Here is a 15,060-nt window from a genome sequence, read left to right on the forward strand (position 1 = left end):
CAATGTCATCTTCCAGGAAACTTCAGGAAGTATTACGTGGTATTGAACAGTTATATTTGAAAGAAGTTAAAGGTTCATGGCTGAATATATATATATGGTATCAGTATTAACCGTACATAGCCAGAGACGTTGTTTGTTTACATGTTATGGGCCTTACCAGATCCATTTGGTCCAATGATGGCAGAGAATCTCTTGAAAGGTCCAATCTTTTGTTTGCCTCTGTAGGACTTAAAATTGTCTACTTCGATATACTTTAGGTGTCCAGGCATTCTGTGGTTTGTTTGTCTGCACACTTAAGCAATTAAGTTATTAATGCATCTAAGATGCTGATGCAAACCGGAATTATATATTCGAAAACATATCATCAAATCATGGTCGATAATTTTAGCGCGAATAGATGTCGCTGCGAATAATGCTCTCGCTGTTTTACGCGAGATACTACGAGATTTTGGTTGACGGTATTGGTGTTGTTTGATTGGATTAAATAATAATAAATAGAAATGCGAATTATTTTTGTTGTTTATTTTTCTAATGTAACATTTTATTTTATCTTATATAGATACATAGTTAATTGATTTTTCTTTGTATAAATATTATTCATACAACAAAGTAATACCGCAGTTGAAATCCGGTTGACAACCGTGTAAACTTGGCAACGAGCTCCTACATCAAGCCCTTAGCGAAAAGGCCCTGAAATATCTTGGAGAAAGGGCGACAAAACAAACTTTTCAGGATGTATAAGTTAGATTTACCTATCGATTACAAGGAGGCGGCTGCAATTGAGCGCCGTAAATTGATGGAAGAACAGAGAAAATCTAGAATATTCAACTCAAAGACTAGAACAATCGGGGTAAGCTTGTTGCTGAGTTGTTTTCATCTTGTTCTAAACTACGGTTAAGGTTTCCACACCAGTTTAGGCATTGTTCAAAATGTTGTTCTGAGAATAAGTTGGTATGTCGTTATTTTTAGTCTATGTCTTTAAATCAGATGACTTTCAAGTCGGCATGTAATTTATAGATATATTTGTTTATCTTTAAATCATTTACATTAGACCTGTAAGGCTGACCACTCCGATTGTTTTTTTAACTGCATTGACACCAGTCTATCATAGGCAAGAGGCTCTCTTATAATAATAAAATTGAATAAGTATTTCTTTACTTTTCAACAGATCGATGCTCAAGCCATAGAGCAACAAAATTTAGATAAGAAACAACAGGAGGAATATGAAAGAAGTCGGGACAGATCTTTTGGTAAGTGTGTAGGAGTGAAAATGTTGAAAGAAGTGTACGTCCATACTTTGATATTAATGAAACCACACGGTCACTTATACTGAAAAAAGACCAACTCTCCTCAGATAATGTTCAAAGAAGGGCAACCAAACTAGTTCCATTCCTTAAAGGTCTCACGTACCCTGAGCATATTCGTTGGCTAGGGCTACCATCACTTGAATACAGAAGACTAAGATCTGACATGGTAGAAATATATAAGCTGATAAACACCATAAATATAACCAACCAACAAATCATCTCTGCCTTCGACAACCTCAATACGAGGGAAACTCAAAAAAACTGAAAAAAATCAGTATAAGACCAACATTAGGGGACATGCTTTTAAAAACAGAATTGTAAATATTTGGAATCAACTCCCTACAATTGTGGTAGATTCCCCAACCTTAAATGTTTTTAAATCTAGACTCAACAAACATTGGTTCAACCATCCAATCAAGTTTTTACCAATGTGCTATTCATATGTAATATAAGTTGTATACACGTCCTCTGCACAACCTGTAAATATGTGAAAAACTATGAAGAAGCGTCAACAGAAGCAATACTATGCTTACGAATACGTCGACCACCATAAACCATTGATAAGGTTGCTTTACAAGCGTCAGCTATAGGGAAATTCCCTTTAGCTCAGTGATCGAGCATCAGTCTGGAGAGCCAAGGGTCGTGAGTTTATCCCTATTCCTCATCCTACAGTAAACTGGTGCCGTTGACCCTCCCCTTTAAAGGTTGGTGGGAGTCAAAGAACCTGGGTTGGTATTTTTTTTAAAAGGGGGAATAGTGACAAGATGTGCATTGATTAGGTTGCCTCACAAGCGTCAGCTGTAGAGAATTTCCCTTTAGCTCAGCTGTAGAGCATCGTGCTAGAGAGCCAAGGGTTGCAGGTTCGAGCCTAAGCAATGGCACAAATCTTTAATCACTTTTCCTCGTCCTACTAAAGAAGCAATAATGTTTTCACATTCTCACCTAATACTCAAATCACCTCATTTGATCAACCTGTAAGAAATGTTCATCTAGGCCACTTTAGTTTATTGTGTTCCAACCAGTTGTAAAAGAGTTGTTCGTTTATGAATTACTGACAGACCTAGTGGTTTTATGTTGCACATTTGCTGGTCTACAGGAAATGGTTCTGGAATATTACATTTAAAAAATAGACAAACTGGTTAGTCCATTTGCATATACATACAGACCCATGGTTACTGTAGTGTTGTATTTAAGATTAATTACTAAATTAGTGCTCTTTTAATTGAAGGTTATCAGGAAAGTTGTCACCTGAATGATTAAGTAGATGTTTGCTAATATCAGAGTAAATCCCTCATCTGATATAGTGTTCTTTATTTGTATTTCCCTGGTCCCACTCTTCCTCTTGTGGTTTGTTTCATGACTCATGAGATGATCATTAGCATTGATACAAAGACATAAATCAGGAACGATAATTAAAGATTGTTTTAACTGAACTGCATGTATCTTGCCATTGGCCATTGAGGTTTGAAGTGGGCGATGAGACATGCTGTCTGCATATCAAATGAAGCTAAATAATTGCAGGAAAATCTTACTTGATGCAATTATTTAATTCCAACAGCAAGTGCTTCATGTATACAAAATCAACTTTGTCTTCTTTCTAGTTTCTTTTGGGAAACTTACCTTCTTCAAATTATTTTATTCTTCTTTTATTTTCAGCTGCTGATGCTGTACGAAATGATAAAATTTCTATGATGTTGGAACAAAGACAGAATCATGATGTGAGGGAATTAAATAAAGCTGTGAACGATTTCCGTTCGATGCACCAACAGCCTGGGAGTAGACGAGAATTTGATCTGTACGATCCTGATTACCTTAAGAAGGACAAACCTGCCAGGGTCAGTGATGATGACCCAAGGTGTGGAATTTCTAGTCTTCAAAAGTTTGAAGGTAAAAAAACACATCTTACATATTCCATACATGCGATCTACTATCTTCAAATTTTCAGAGCTTACAAAAACGTGATCTTTTTTTTTTTTAGGTTTTTCGAGATAAGTTTTTAATTCTTTCATAAATACTTTGATAGGTGAAGACTTAAACAATAAGGCTAGATTGAACTACCAACAAGAACAGCTAAGAGAATGGTCAACACAACAAAGCCAAGAGAAGGATCAGGCCAAGAGGAACATGGATCAGGCCAACCGTCTGTACGAACTGAAAATGCGAGAGCTTGACCAGAGGGCAATGGACCTTGCTAATTCTGAGGAGGAATGTCGGCGGGCAATAAATATGGCTGTGAAAGATTATAACCAAGCCTTGGTAAGTTTAGAATGGGTACCCTACAGTCAATACCTCCCTTTGTTGTTTTATTTTTTTGTTTTATGCGCAATATTTCATGGCAGACAGATTTTAATCAAACTTTGCCTTGTGTACAATTTACCCAAGTCTCTCACTTGGGTTTGATGTTTAGAGAAGTACTAACATTTAAAATGAGACTGCTGCCTTGTAATTGTTTGTAATTTTTTTTTTTTTTTTTTTGCAATCATCTTTAAAAAAAAAATGGGAATTTTTTTATCATTATTTTGAGTTCTAAGATGACGGATGTGAATTCTGCATTTCCCTTTTCAAGGATAAATACAATCACACATGCAGCAGGGCTCTTGCTGACCTAGTGTCAGAGTTCTTGTTTCCACTAGTTTCATTGGTAACCTCTCTCATATTTGAATGAAGGAATATTTCACTGATATTTATATAATGAATAACTTTAAATTCAAGTTGATAATTTTTTTTTTTATAATATAAATTTACACAGACAAGAAAAATAGGAGACAGAGTTTTTTCTCCTTTTTCATTATTGGGGCAAATGTTAGTTTTCCATTTCCAAAGTGGTTTAAGAACTCCCCCTCCGATTTGAAGAAGAACATTTTTAATTTTCTTCTCACTCTTAATTTGCCTCTTGCTTGTTTATGGTTTTCCGTTGCCAGGAAAGAAGAGCTTATTTTAATGAAATGAATTTTATCTTTAACAGGACCGAGAACGATCGGAGAAGGAAAGATTACAGAAACAGCAGAATCACGATGACAACATGACAGAGATCGCCAACCACATCTTTGGGGACGTGCTGACGGAGAATCCGTCTGTGGCACAGAGCGCGTTTGGACCTCATCGTGTTATCACTGACAGGTGGAAGGGCATGAGTCCTCAACAGTTGGACCACATCCGTAACCTGCAGGAACTCCAGAGGGCAGAGAAAAATGTATGTCACTGTTTTAATTAGTCCTAGTAAAACTGTATTGTAGTAGAAATTTTAAGTTTTATATTTAAATAATTTTTCGAATTATTTAAATTTGGTTGAAATTACCAAATCAAATCAGAATTTAATCAGTTTTATTTCGTTTTTATAAAAAAAAGAACAGGTTAAGAACGAGAAAATTTGAGTAAATTGGGTATTTCTGAAAAACCAACTGCAAAATTGCACCCAGTTTGATTTCTAAACAAAGTGTAAATAAATATAAAATTCAAGATGATTCCTCATTTTGGATATTTCGAGAATTTATTTTTATACGCTTTCATAAAATTTGTATACGCTTTCATAAAATAGACATGTATATAACATTAATATGATAATAACAGAAGGGTCATTTTCTTATCATGGCCTTGACATTTTCTTATGTTAAAAACACGACTTGACACACAATACAGCCTTTATGCTGTTACATATTTGTTAGATATGACATTTTTTCAAACTTTTCCTATGGACCGGACCATTCATTTTGTAAATAATCAGGTGAGTGAGAAACACAAGCTCTTCTCAGGTGTTTTTTGTTAATTTTAGACCAAGTATGGGGTTCATTAATGTAGAATTTAGCGTATGTTTGGTTAATAAAAACATCTGGAATATATTTACACATACCTTTATTTTGAAAGTGTTTATTTCGTTTGTTACAGAGACATGACCAGGAGGAGGAGCTAAGGAACAAGGAATGGGAGAGACAACAGGTGGCAAACGCTCGTGCTGCTATGCTTCTGGAGCGTGAAATGGACCGCAAGAGGCGTGAACTGGACCGTGAACAAGCAGATGAGAACCGACGACTTGCTAGCGAGCAGACATCACACAAGGATTTCCTGAACAAGGAGGTGTACACCAACCCTCCCACGGCAGCCTACTTCACACAGTTCAACACAACCACTCGATAGGAGGAACAACATGTGCTAGGGGGGTGGATGGGTTTGAATAGCATACAGACGTATAAGGTGAAGGGGGTGGGGAGGGGGAGGTTAGATTACAGATGGTGCCAATATATTTCATGATTTTGGTATATATATCTGAAAGAAAATGAAGATCCAATGATATCATTTAGATTAAGATCTTGGTTTTTTTCCTGGGGGTAGGGCAAGGGAGGGTTACAATTTTTAAGGGAGGAATTAATTTCGTTACGAACAAATCCTCACTTTTGAGCATGCATCTGTACTTAAATGTAATAAGGGTGAGGGATGGGGTTTTGAGTGAAGGTGATGGTGGTAAATTAAGACTGAATTATTGATCCGATAATTAGTATAAAAGCTGTATATGCCATGCATAGTGTCTGAAATTGATTTTGAATGTGGGTGGGATCAGGTCGGGTGGGGGGTAGGGAGGTGTATGGGGCCAGAGGGATATGTGACAGTGAAGGAAAAAAATATAATAGCCATAATTATGGATCAATTATTGCTGCCAAGTCCACACTATGAGTCAGTATTTGTAGGAACTCACGTAGCACAAACTCAATGTCAACCTCGTCTTCACGCGACAGAACAGCTTATCTTCTAAGTTTTGAGTGTTTTGTACACAATCCCCAAATTTACTCTAAAAGTAAGTTTGTGTTATCAGTGTCTCTCAAAAGGAAGAAACTATCAAAATGACAAAGATTTTACAACAGTTCCTTTTCGTAAAGTCTTGAGAACTTTTATGTCAGAAACAAATTTAACATTCGTATAACATCTGTGTATTTGTGTGAGGGATCGATATTGAACGATTTGAAATGTTCATTTCAGCCAATGAAATAGATTGTTCCCCTAATTTTCCATGGTGAGAATGGAGAGAGCCTGTTTGTCACTATTTCCGTAAAGAATTCTTTTCATTTGTAAATAATGTATCTAACTTTTATTTAAAGTCTGTGATATATATATATGTATAGAAACTTAATGATTAAAATAAGTGAAATATTAAAAGAAATGTTGTATTTTTTTGTTAAAATCTTATTCATATTTAAGGAAAAGATCTACTCTTTAATAGCAATTGATAAAACTTTTCTAAACTGACCTCCAAAGGGGCTATAATTTCTGTTGCTCAAGTAAAACCTGTTTAAACTTATCACAGAGACCAATATTACTGTCACTACAATACAACCTGTCTAAACTGACCACAGGGACCAATATTTCTGTTACTACACTAAAAATTGTCTAAACTGACCACAAGGACCAATATTTCTGTTTCTTCACTAAAAATTGTCTAAACTGACCACAAAGGCCAATATTTCTGCAACTATAGTAAAATATGATAAACTGACCGCCACATGATCCAATATTTCTGTTGCTAGAGAAAACACCTAATATTACCTCAATGTTACCAATGTGTTTGTTATCACCAGTACAGTAAAAGCTGTCTTAGACCACCACAGTGACCACCACAGGGACCACCACCGGGACCAATCATTACATTACTAAAGTACAAATCTGTCTATTGTTATTTCAAAGAAACTTGTTTGAATTGACCATCAAGACCTGTCTTAACTGAACCATCACTGGGACCAATATTTGTTACCAATGTGAAACTTTGGCGAGTACTAAACTTCGAAAATCTTATCCTTGATATTTCTGTTTACATCTCACAAGAGTGACCGATTATTTTTCTCTCACACTTTCCTAACGTGAAAACATGTTGTAATGGTACCACACTTGAAAACATTAAGAGTGCATGAAATGTGCGACAGCTAGAATTAATTACACTACCCTGCTTACACGGCATAAAGTGATGATGTGATTATGATGTTTTAAGAATAAAAGCCTGTGTGATCTGTCTTCCCCTAGGTAGGTAAAGTCAGGTTTTTCTCTTACCCTGGACAGGTGTACACTTTTCCAAGTGCGAGATATTCTTTTCTCCCACCCTTCACAGGCGTGTCTCCCGTTTTAGCCGGGAAAGATCAGTTTGTCAACCCCTAGGGAGAGATAGCCTCGTGCCGATTAGCACATGTTCAATTGTGACATCATCAAAATGCGTCATCGGTAATTGTGAGGTCATCAAAAGTGAATGACGATATGCATACCCCACATGTGTTTTTGTTTATAAACATGGAAGACTACTGTCGGTGGAGCTGTGACTGAAATAATAGGATGGGAGAAAAATAATCATCCCCTACCTTGAGGGTGTAACAAAAAAATATCCAGTCTTGCATCTAGCCTGTAATGTTAACAGTACATTATGTGTATGATACACAATGGGTGAACAGGATAAGAGAAAAATAATCATTCACCCCTGAGGGGTGAGAGGGGGGAATCTCGCCAGCCTCATGTTAGGCTACTTATGAATCTTTCCCCGAGGGTTGAGATTACCCTATCTCACCCTCAAGGGGGTGAGAGATTCTATTAATCTTTTCCCTAGCAAAAACACGAAATGCCCCTGTGAATTCAGTTTGGGAGAAACATGATGGGTTATCTTCAATATCAAAATGTGTTTTCCGAGGTTAATTTCAAACCTGTATGTTTGAAAAGGCCTTGCTAAAGTTGATTGTCTTCTCAACCTGTCAATTGTGAAGGTCATACTAAACCAAGTAAGGTCTATGTCAGTGTTATAGGCCTTTCAAAAGACAGTTTCTAATCTGTTGGTCACTTATCGTATTCAAGTTGGTGTATTGGTCCTTATTCAGCACAAGTTTCTACTCTGTAAACTTTGTGGTACTGGTCTTACTCAGCTTGAATTTCTTTTCTGTGAAGCTTATTTTAATGCCTTCCTTCAGCTTGAGTTTTTCTCAGTAATGTTTGTGAAATAGGCTTCTTCAAACTTGAGTTTTTACTCTGTAAATTTTCTGTTAAAGGTCTGTCTCAGCTCTTGTTTCTTCTCTGTTAAGTTTGTGTAAAAGGTCTTACCCAGCTTGAGTTTCTTCTCTGTTAAGTTTCTGTAAAAGGTCTGTCTCAGCTCTTGTTTCTTCTCTGTTAAGTTTATGTAAAAGGCCTGTCTCAGCTCAAGTTTCTTCTCTGTTAAGTTTATGTAAAAGGCCTGTCTCAGCTCTTGTTTCTTCTCTGTCAAGTTTATGTAAAAGGTCTGTCTCAGCTCAAGTTTCTTCTCTGTTAAGTTTGTGTAAAAGGTCTGTCTCTGCTCGAGTTTCTTCTCTGTCAAGTTTATGTAAAAAGTCTGTCTCGGCTCAAGTTTCTTCTCTGTTAAGTTTGTGTAAAAGGTCTGTCTCGGCTCAAGTTTCTTCTCTGTTAAGTTTGTGAAAAGGTCTGTCTCGGCTCAAGTTTCTTCTCTGTAAAGTTTGTGAAAATGGTCTGTCTCGGCTCGAGTTTCTTCTCTGTTAAGTTTGTGTAAAAGGTCTGTCTTGGCTCAAGTTTCTTCTCTGTAAAGTTTGTGTAAATGGTCTGTCTCGGCTCGAGTTTCTTCTCTGTAAAGTTTGTGAAAAGGTCCTTATTCAGCTTGAATTTTGTCCGTGTAATGTTTTGTGTAACAGGCTTTTTCATCTCGAGTTTCTACTCTGTACAGTTTGTGAAAACTCCAGTTTTAATTTTGTTAAGTCAATGTTGTGAAGCTTCACTAAAATCAATTATCTTGCTCACAAACAAAACAAAAACCATATCTTCATCTAAAGAGGTAAATCCATGTTTATTTATTTTGATGTCATGTCTCACATGTATATATACAAAACATGAAAGTTAAAGATAAGACTGCATATTCATCCACAAAGGCACAAAGCATTAGTTGCATACAAAGAGACGAGGAAAGAACGTTAACTTAAATATCACGCGTGTCTATAACCTACTGATTGCTGCCCTGCAAAATCAATCTGCAAAACCAATAAATGAATCACAGACGCCGAACTAATATCACAATGCTCATATCTATCTACGACAACTGTCTATAGGATCACCTGTCTTTAACGACCCTCGTAATGGATAAACGATAGTATTATTTATCACCTATGTGATATAGACAGACAAATGTCAACCCATGCCTAGGATTCTAAGGCCAGAACTTCACTTCGTAAGGCCTTGCTTTTGGGCTCCGAAATATTGAGCTGAGATTTCTCTTTCAACCTCACATAGGTGATCAATGACTTTTCTTGTATCTATCATCTACATGTAACGATATACTGCATGAACTTCACAGATCTGTGAATCTCCGACAATGTCAGAAGTCTCAACAACATTGTTTCTATAAAAGCTATCTGTCCCTACCTGAGCAAAAAGTTTATCTTTGCCCTACCTAAAACAGAATGAAAATGTGAAGTATGGGAGAAGAATACACAGTTAAATTGTAACTATGTATAGATTTTTATATAAACGGGGTTATCTTGTTCCCCGCGACCAGGCATTTCCTGAGGCCAAGCTGAGAGAAACAGGCGTAGATTTATACTTATTCATCACAATTTTTTCTTCATTTACATTATTGTCAGTGGTTTATGACCAGTTACAGAAGAAATGTAACACAGATCTATGGGGAAAAAAAACAAGCTGCAATTGCATATTAGAGGTGAAAGTCAAATTTGGAGCCTCACCAAAACATAAGCTGATTGTTTAAAGCTTGGACAAGCCACATCTTCTTCCAAGCTATTTCCCTGGGAAATAGTTCACAAGATCATCACTCACTTTGGTGAGTTATTCTACTAGAATGAAATTTGAGGGAAGATTTTTGGGTTCTGAAATGAAGCTTTATAGATCGAAGGTTGTCACTATAAAGAGGTCCATTCTGACAGAGGGTCGCTATAGAGAGGTCCATTTTGTACTTTCTATTATCACAAAACCTGTTGTGTCTGATAGGGTCACTATAGAGGGTTTCAACTGTTTTGTCTAACATCACATTATCCTGTCTTTTCTGACAGAGGGTCGTTATCAAGAGGTTCAACTGTACTATAAGTCGGTAGAAAATGATACTGCTACATACCTCACACTCTGTTTTTGTGCGGACAAATAGCCAAACGTGTAGAAAACAACTGATCAAATATTGCTGGTTACAAGGTAAGGTCAATGCCCTCTTTAGGAAATTGTAGTGGTAAGCTGGGAGAATCCTAGTAAACCAAGATCAATTGTACAAAAAAAATGCATCAAGTTGCTTAAACAAGAAGCAGAAGTTCAATAAAAAAAAAAAGGTCAGTTACGGACAAGACATATGATAATTAAATGCATGAGAAGCATTAATTGTTGTTAAAATAATTAAACCAATCCATTAAACCCAATCACAACCATTGTATTATACATAATTCCATAAATTAGGAAATTCAGTATAGATTTCCTTCTTTGGCAAACATTTTGTTATCTTTTTTCTGCTTTTGAAGTTGAGTCTTAATTGCAGTGTCAAAATAATCTAATTTTGAAGAAAAAAGTGTCAAAATTATTCAAATAAATGATTGACAAAAATGCATAACATACATTAAATTTCAAATTTCATGCTGAATCAAAATTGTAGAACTTATTAACCAATGCATTTATAGCTGATGACTGATGAAGGTAATGACAAATATACGTAAGTTATAGCTCCTTTACATACATATATAATACTGATATTGTAACTAGGTAATAAACAAGGCAGATGCCAGGCAAAGGGCCAGGGGAGATAACTCATCCATGGCTTACCAATCCATGTAAATTACACAACAAATCAAATAAACAAAATGTTTTTTTTGTAATTTTTTTTTTTTTTAGAAATTCCCAATTGGTATTTGCCTGATTTAGTTTGGTATCCCAGCTAATTTTCCCCTATCTCCCATCACCAAGGGCCTAGATCTAGCCTTACTAAATATCTTGATTGCTGTACTTTGTGCCAAGTATACATAACAACGAGGTCTATTAACAAGTATGTACATAAAAACAGATTTAAATAGGTCCAAATATACACAGAACAGCCAATATACTTATAAAGAGACCAAAACACATTGCTTACAAATATATACAAAACATCTTAAAGGTTCATGTTCTGTAAGTTAGCCAATATAAACACAATGTAAGTACTGATGTGTTACTCTCTTGTCACAACAACAAATGCTAAAGTAACTTTTTTTTTAAAAAGGTGTGTTTTCAATTTAAAAAAAAATAAAATCAACAAACAAGACGATAAATTTATCATTTTGTCACTTTTTCCCGTTATTCAATCTATGGGGAATTTTAAGATGTGTTAAGTAAGTAAAAAGTTTAGTCAAAGTAATGTGTATTTTTAAATTGACAGATTGGGAATTATACCAGAACAACTTACAGAATCTGTACCTTTAAGTTATGATCAATTGGTCGCAAGACTAGACATACCCTCAAAGTCAATATCTGGAAAAAATATCACAACACTTGATTTTGTGAGTATAGTCAATTTACATTGATTTAGCACTAGACTCTTTCTTCAAGTAAAACTGGCATAAAATTCTCAGGGGAAAAAGTTCCCATCTTGATTCAAAACAAATTAATTTTAAGGTAGCACTAAGGTCCATTTGACCTTGACCTGCTAAAAAAAGTCATGGAAAACCTTGACCTTAAAATATACCTTATAGTAAATTAAAAACAACTTTGATAAAACAATTTGCAAACTAAATCGATATTTGAATTTTGAAAAAAATTACCTCAGTGCTTATATTTTAGCTGAGACACCTGTATATATTTTATAACAGTATAATAGTTACGTTCACATAGAATATCTATGATATAAGTGGTTGTCATGACAACCAACATGGATGAGAGTTTACACAAAATGATGTTATTGAATATACAGGAATCCTTACATTTAGGTAAAACTTGAAATACATGTGTGTTTTATTTCGGCAGTTCCTGATGTTGTAAAATTGATTTGCATATCTAGGTATATTAATGAAGAAAATCAACAATATTGACATTTTTTGAAATTTTCCAATTTGATTCAACAACGAAATAGCATCGACTGGAAACAGTAATCAAAGCATTACTAAATTATTTTTTTACATAAAGCGACCATTTTAAGTTTAGCACCAATAGGTCAAAAAATTTCATTTGTTAATGAGCTGAAACAAAATTATATGATTTTATTCTTTTACTTCTATATGCTTCAAATAAAGCCTTAATAAATTTAATGATTACAATTTTGATTATTTAAGTAAATGAAAACACCAGTGTTTATAAACTGAAAGACAGCTCATCTAGTAATAAGTGAGTCACTTCTTACTCACATATCCAACAGCAGTTATGATATTCTGAAACCGTCACATATCTAGGTTTCTAAACCCCAATATAATGGAACACACAGAATGCATCTGAATATAGTGTAAAACATACATCAGATTAATTATATATTTCAACATAACTTAAGTGTATACGAAGGTTATGAACACATTTAGTTTTATACTGGTATATTTTGACAGTTTGGTTAGCAGTGTATAACATTCGAGTCATGTAACATGTTTTTTTAAAGTGTTGAGTAAAACCGATTATCTCCCTTGAACAAGATCACACAAAAATCCTCCAGATGTCCTTCCATCTACACAAATAACCTCCGAGTGATGTTGACAATCACTCTTCCTTGGTTCAGGAGATGACACACTGCTTGTTTTTACTGCGGTGCCGGCCAGATGTCCGCGATCTCATGGCGTTACTCTGCCCTAGGCCGACACCCATATCGTCCACATAGGAGATTTTGTTGGTGAAGCTACGTGGATTATCATAGTAGTAATAAAAATCATCTGAATCTGTAGAACTGGAGCATGTGCTACACTGGTCATCCTCATAATCGTCCAGAAACTCCACACGGCGAGAACCTGTTTGATTCACAGGCTCCTGACTCGTGGATGGTAACTCACTCGGATTACCTCTAAGTTCGTTCAGATGACTTTGAAAGTCATTTGCATGTCCTCTGTGTCCATGATGATGGTGACCTCTGTTTTCATGGTGATGGCCTCTGTGTTCTCTATGATCCCTATGATAGTCCCGATAATGATGCCTGTCTGAAGGCCGACCCTCGAAGCTCCGACTACGCGGGTACCGTGATGCCTGTGACGGCTGAGGGGGACGACCTGTAGGAGGACGTCGTATCGGGTTCATTTTCTCACCGTCGGGTAGTTGAGGGGGATTCCTACCTTCGTTTTGAGGAGATTGGTTCACACAGCGTATGTTACGTAACTCGGGGTAACTCTGTACATTACCAGCGTGGGATGAACTCAGTGACCTGTCAGGTCTGTTTCCAAATAAATGAGGTGGTGCTTGATTGGGCAGATAATCAGACTGAAACAATGCTGGCCCAATTTCCTCATAGTTGTGGAAGCCACCAAGATTGAGGTTTGACTGAGAACCAGACCGACTTCGATTACGTGAACTACTGTTGCTATGTCGCTCGTTCAACAGAGGAGAGCTTGGCTCCTTTGAGAGATCAGGCATGGAAAATTGCGATAAACGTTTCTTTCTCCGTACACCTTCATACACTGGGGGCAATGTTTCTCTCAGACCATCCAGATTGAGTTCGTAACTACACTGTGACTCTCGAACATGAGACAGCTGGGACTGAGGTGGTTCGTACATTCCTGGTGCGTAAACCTCACTATTGCTACTGGTGGCGTATCCTTGATCACGATCTGACGAAGGCTGACTATTATCCGATAGAGAATACTGTTGGCGAAGAGCTTCCTGTATCCCCATAACACTGTTCTCCTGCAGGGCGTGACTGACAGGGGAGCCTAGTCTCATGCCATCAATGTCTGCCGCATAATCCTCTGGACGGCGTGGGGTCTGTGTCTGCATTGACCCTGCCCGACTACATGCAGCAGAACAGTATATTACTCCATGTTTAGGTAAAAATGGCTGTCCAATCAACGATTTCTGACATGTGTGACATTTAAAACACACTTCCGTAGCGTGCCAGTGTTGACCTTCATGGGTCATCTGTCCTTGGTCGACACCGATGTGCTCTCCACATGTGTCACAATATTCGGCAAACATCCTCTCGAAACACATGCAGCAGTAAGGCCGCCCCTCCTTCATGATGTAACGCTGGCCGCCCAGCTGTCGGTCACACTCGAAACAGCAGAAGTGTTTCATGTGCCAGCTACGACCCTCTGCCTCAGTACACTCGTCCGCGAAAATGATCTGAAAAATTATGTTGAAACGTGATATAATACAAATGTTTAGAAAACTGATAAAATGTACACTAAAATATGACGACTAGACATGTTTAGTATATCCCAGTATGATAACAATGAATGTCTTCCTTTGCTTCATGTGTAATGATACAGGGGAGGAAGGACAGATGAGCAGCTGGCTTAAAAACAAGATGGCCACCAACTTTACCAAACAGAGACAATATATCATTAATCTAAAAGTACTAGTACATGTTTTGTCAATTGCTTTTAGCATAACTATATAGCACATAAAAACAAGTCTGTGCATTGTTTAGACAAAACTGAAGCTGTTGAATCACTGTAGGGGAGTTTGGCTATGTACGTGGTACATAGAACACAATGTATAGACATTGGATGTTACCATCACTATATATGAGGGTGTCGACTCAGCAGAACTACTGGTCCACTGGATATAAAAACAAGACGTTCATTACTTAATACTGAGTGCGTTTGATGAAGGGATTATATTCAACTGGGAAAGTTTCTGAAGAAAAAAGTGAGTGGCC

At 36.6% G+C, this 15,060-nt stretch overlaps 3 protein-coding genes across 3 annotated transcripts in view; 1 reads left to right on the forward strand and 2 right to left on the reverse strand.

Annotated features, from left to right (window-relative positions):
* LOC110442499 (structural maintenance of chromosomes protein 1A-like) overlaps nucleotides 1-438 on the reverse strand; it is a 29,538-nt gene extending 29,100 nt beyond the window's left edge. Inside the window, exon 1 of the mRNA XM_021486143.1 lies at nucleotides 158-438. Coding sequence (XP_021341818.1) covers nucleotides 158-269 — 112 coding nt within the window. The 5' untranslated portion in view covers nucleotides 270-438. The remainder of the gene's footprint in view (nucleotides 1-157) is intronic.
* Nucleotides 439-617: 179 nt separating this feature from the next.
* On the forward strand, nucleotides 618-5,997 carry LOC110442502 (RIB43A-like with coiled-coils protein 2). The gene is made up of 6 exons (XM_021486145.1): nucleotides 618-850; nucleotides 1,169-1,250; nucleotides 2,964-3,194; nucleotides 3,331-3,563; nucleotides 4,273-4,500; nucleotides 5,193-5,997. Exons 1-6 carry the CDS (start codon nucleotides 734-736, stop codon nucleotides 5,439-5,441), a joined length of 1,140 nt encoding a protein of 379 aa, XP_021341820.1. The 5' UTR covers nucleotides 618-733; the 3' UTR covers nucleotides 5,442-5,997.
* A 5,976-nt stretch (nucleotides 5,998-11,973) lies between these two features.
* The window catches only part of LOC110442496 (protein prickle-like), a 104,717-nt gene continuing 101,630 nt past the window's right edge, over nucleotides 11,974-15,060 (reverse strand). The window contains exon 6 of the mRNA XM_021486137.1: nucleotides 11,974-14,522. Coding sequence (XP_021341812.1) covers nucleotides 12,972-14,522 — 1,551 coding nt within the window. The 3' untranslated portion in view covers nucleotides 11,974-12,971. The remainder of the gene's footprint in view (nucleotides 14,523-15,060) is intronic.

Source organism: Mizuhopecten yessoensis, unplaced genomic scaffold (assembly GCF_002113885.1).
Source record: "Mizuhopecten yessoensis strain PY_sf001 unplaced genomic scaffold, ASM211388v2 scaffold716273, whole genome shotgun sequence".
NCBI lineage: Eukaryota > Metazoa > Mollusca > Bivalvia > Pectinida > Pectinidae > Mizuhopecten > Mizuhopecten yessoensis.

Coding starts and splice junctions, on each gene's coding strand:
- LOC110442502 (XM_021486145.1), top strand. CDS start 734: ATGTATAAGTTAGATTTACCTATCGATTACAAGGAGGCGGCTGCAATT. Junction 851..1,168: donor CAAAGACTAGAACAATCGGG/GTAAGCTTGTTG, acceptor ACTTTTCAACAG/ATCGATGCTCAAGCCATAGA. Junction 4,501..5,192: donor TCCAGAGGGCAGAGAAAAAT/GTATGTCACTGT, acceptor CGTTTGTTACAG/AGACATGACCAGGAGGAGGA.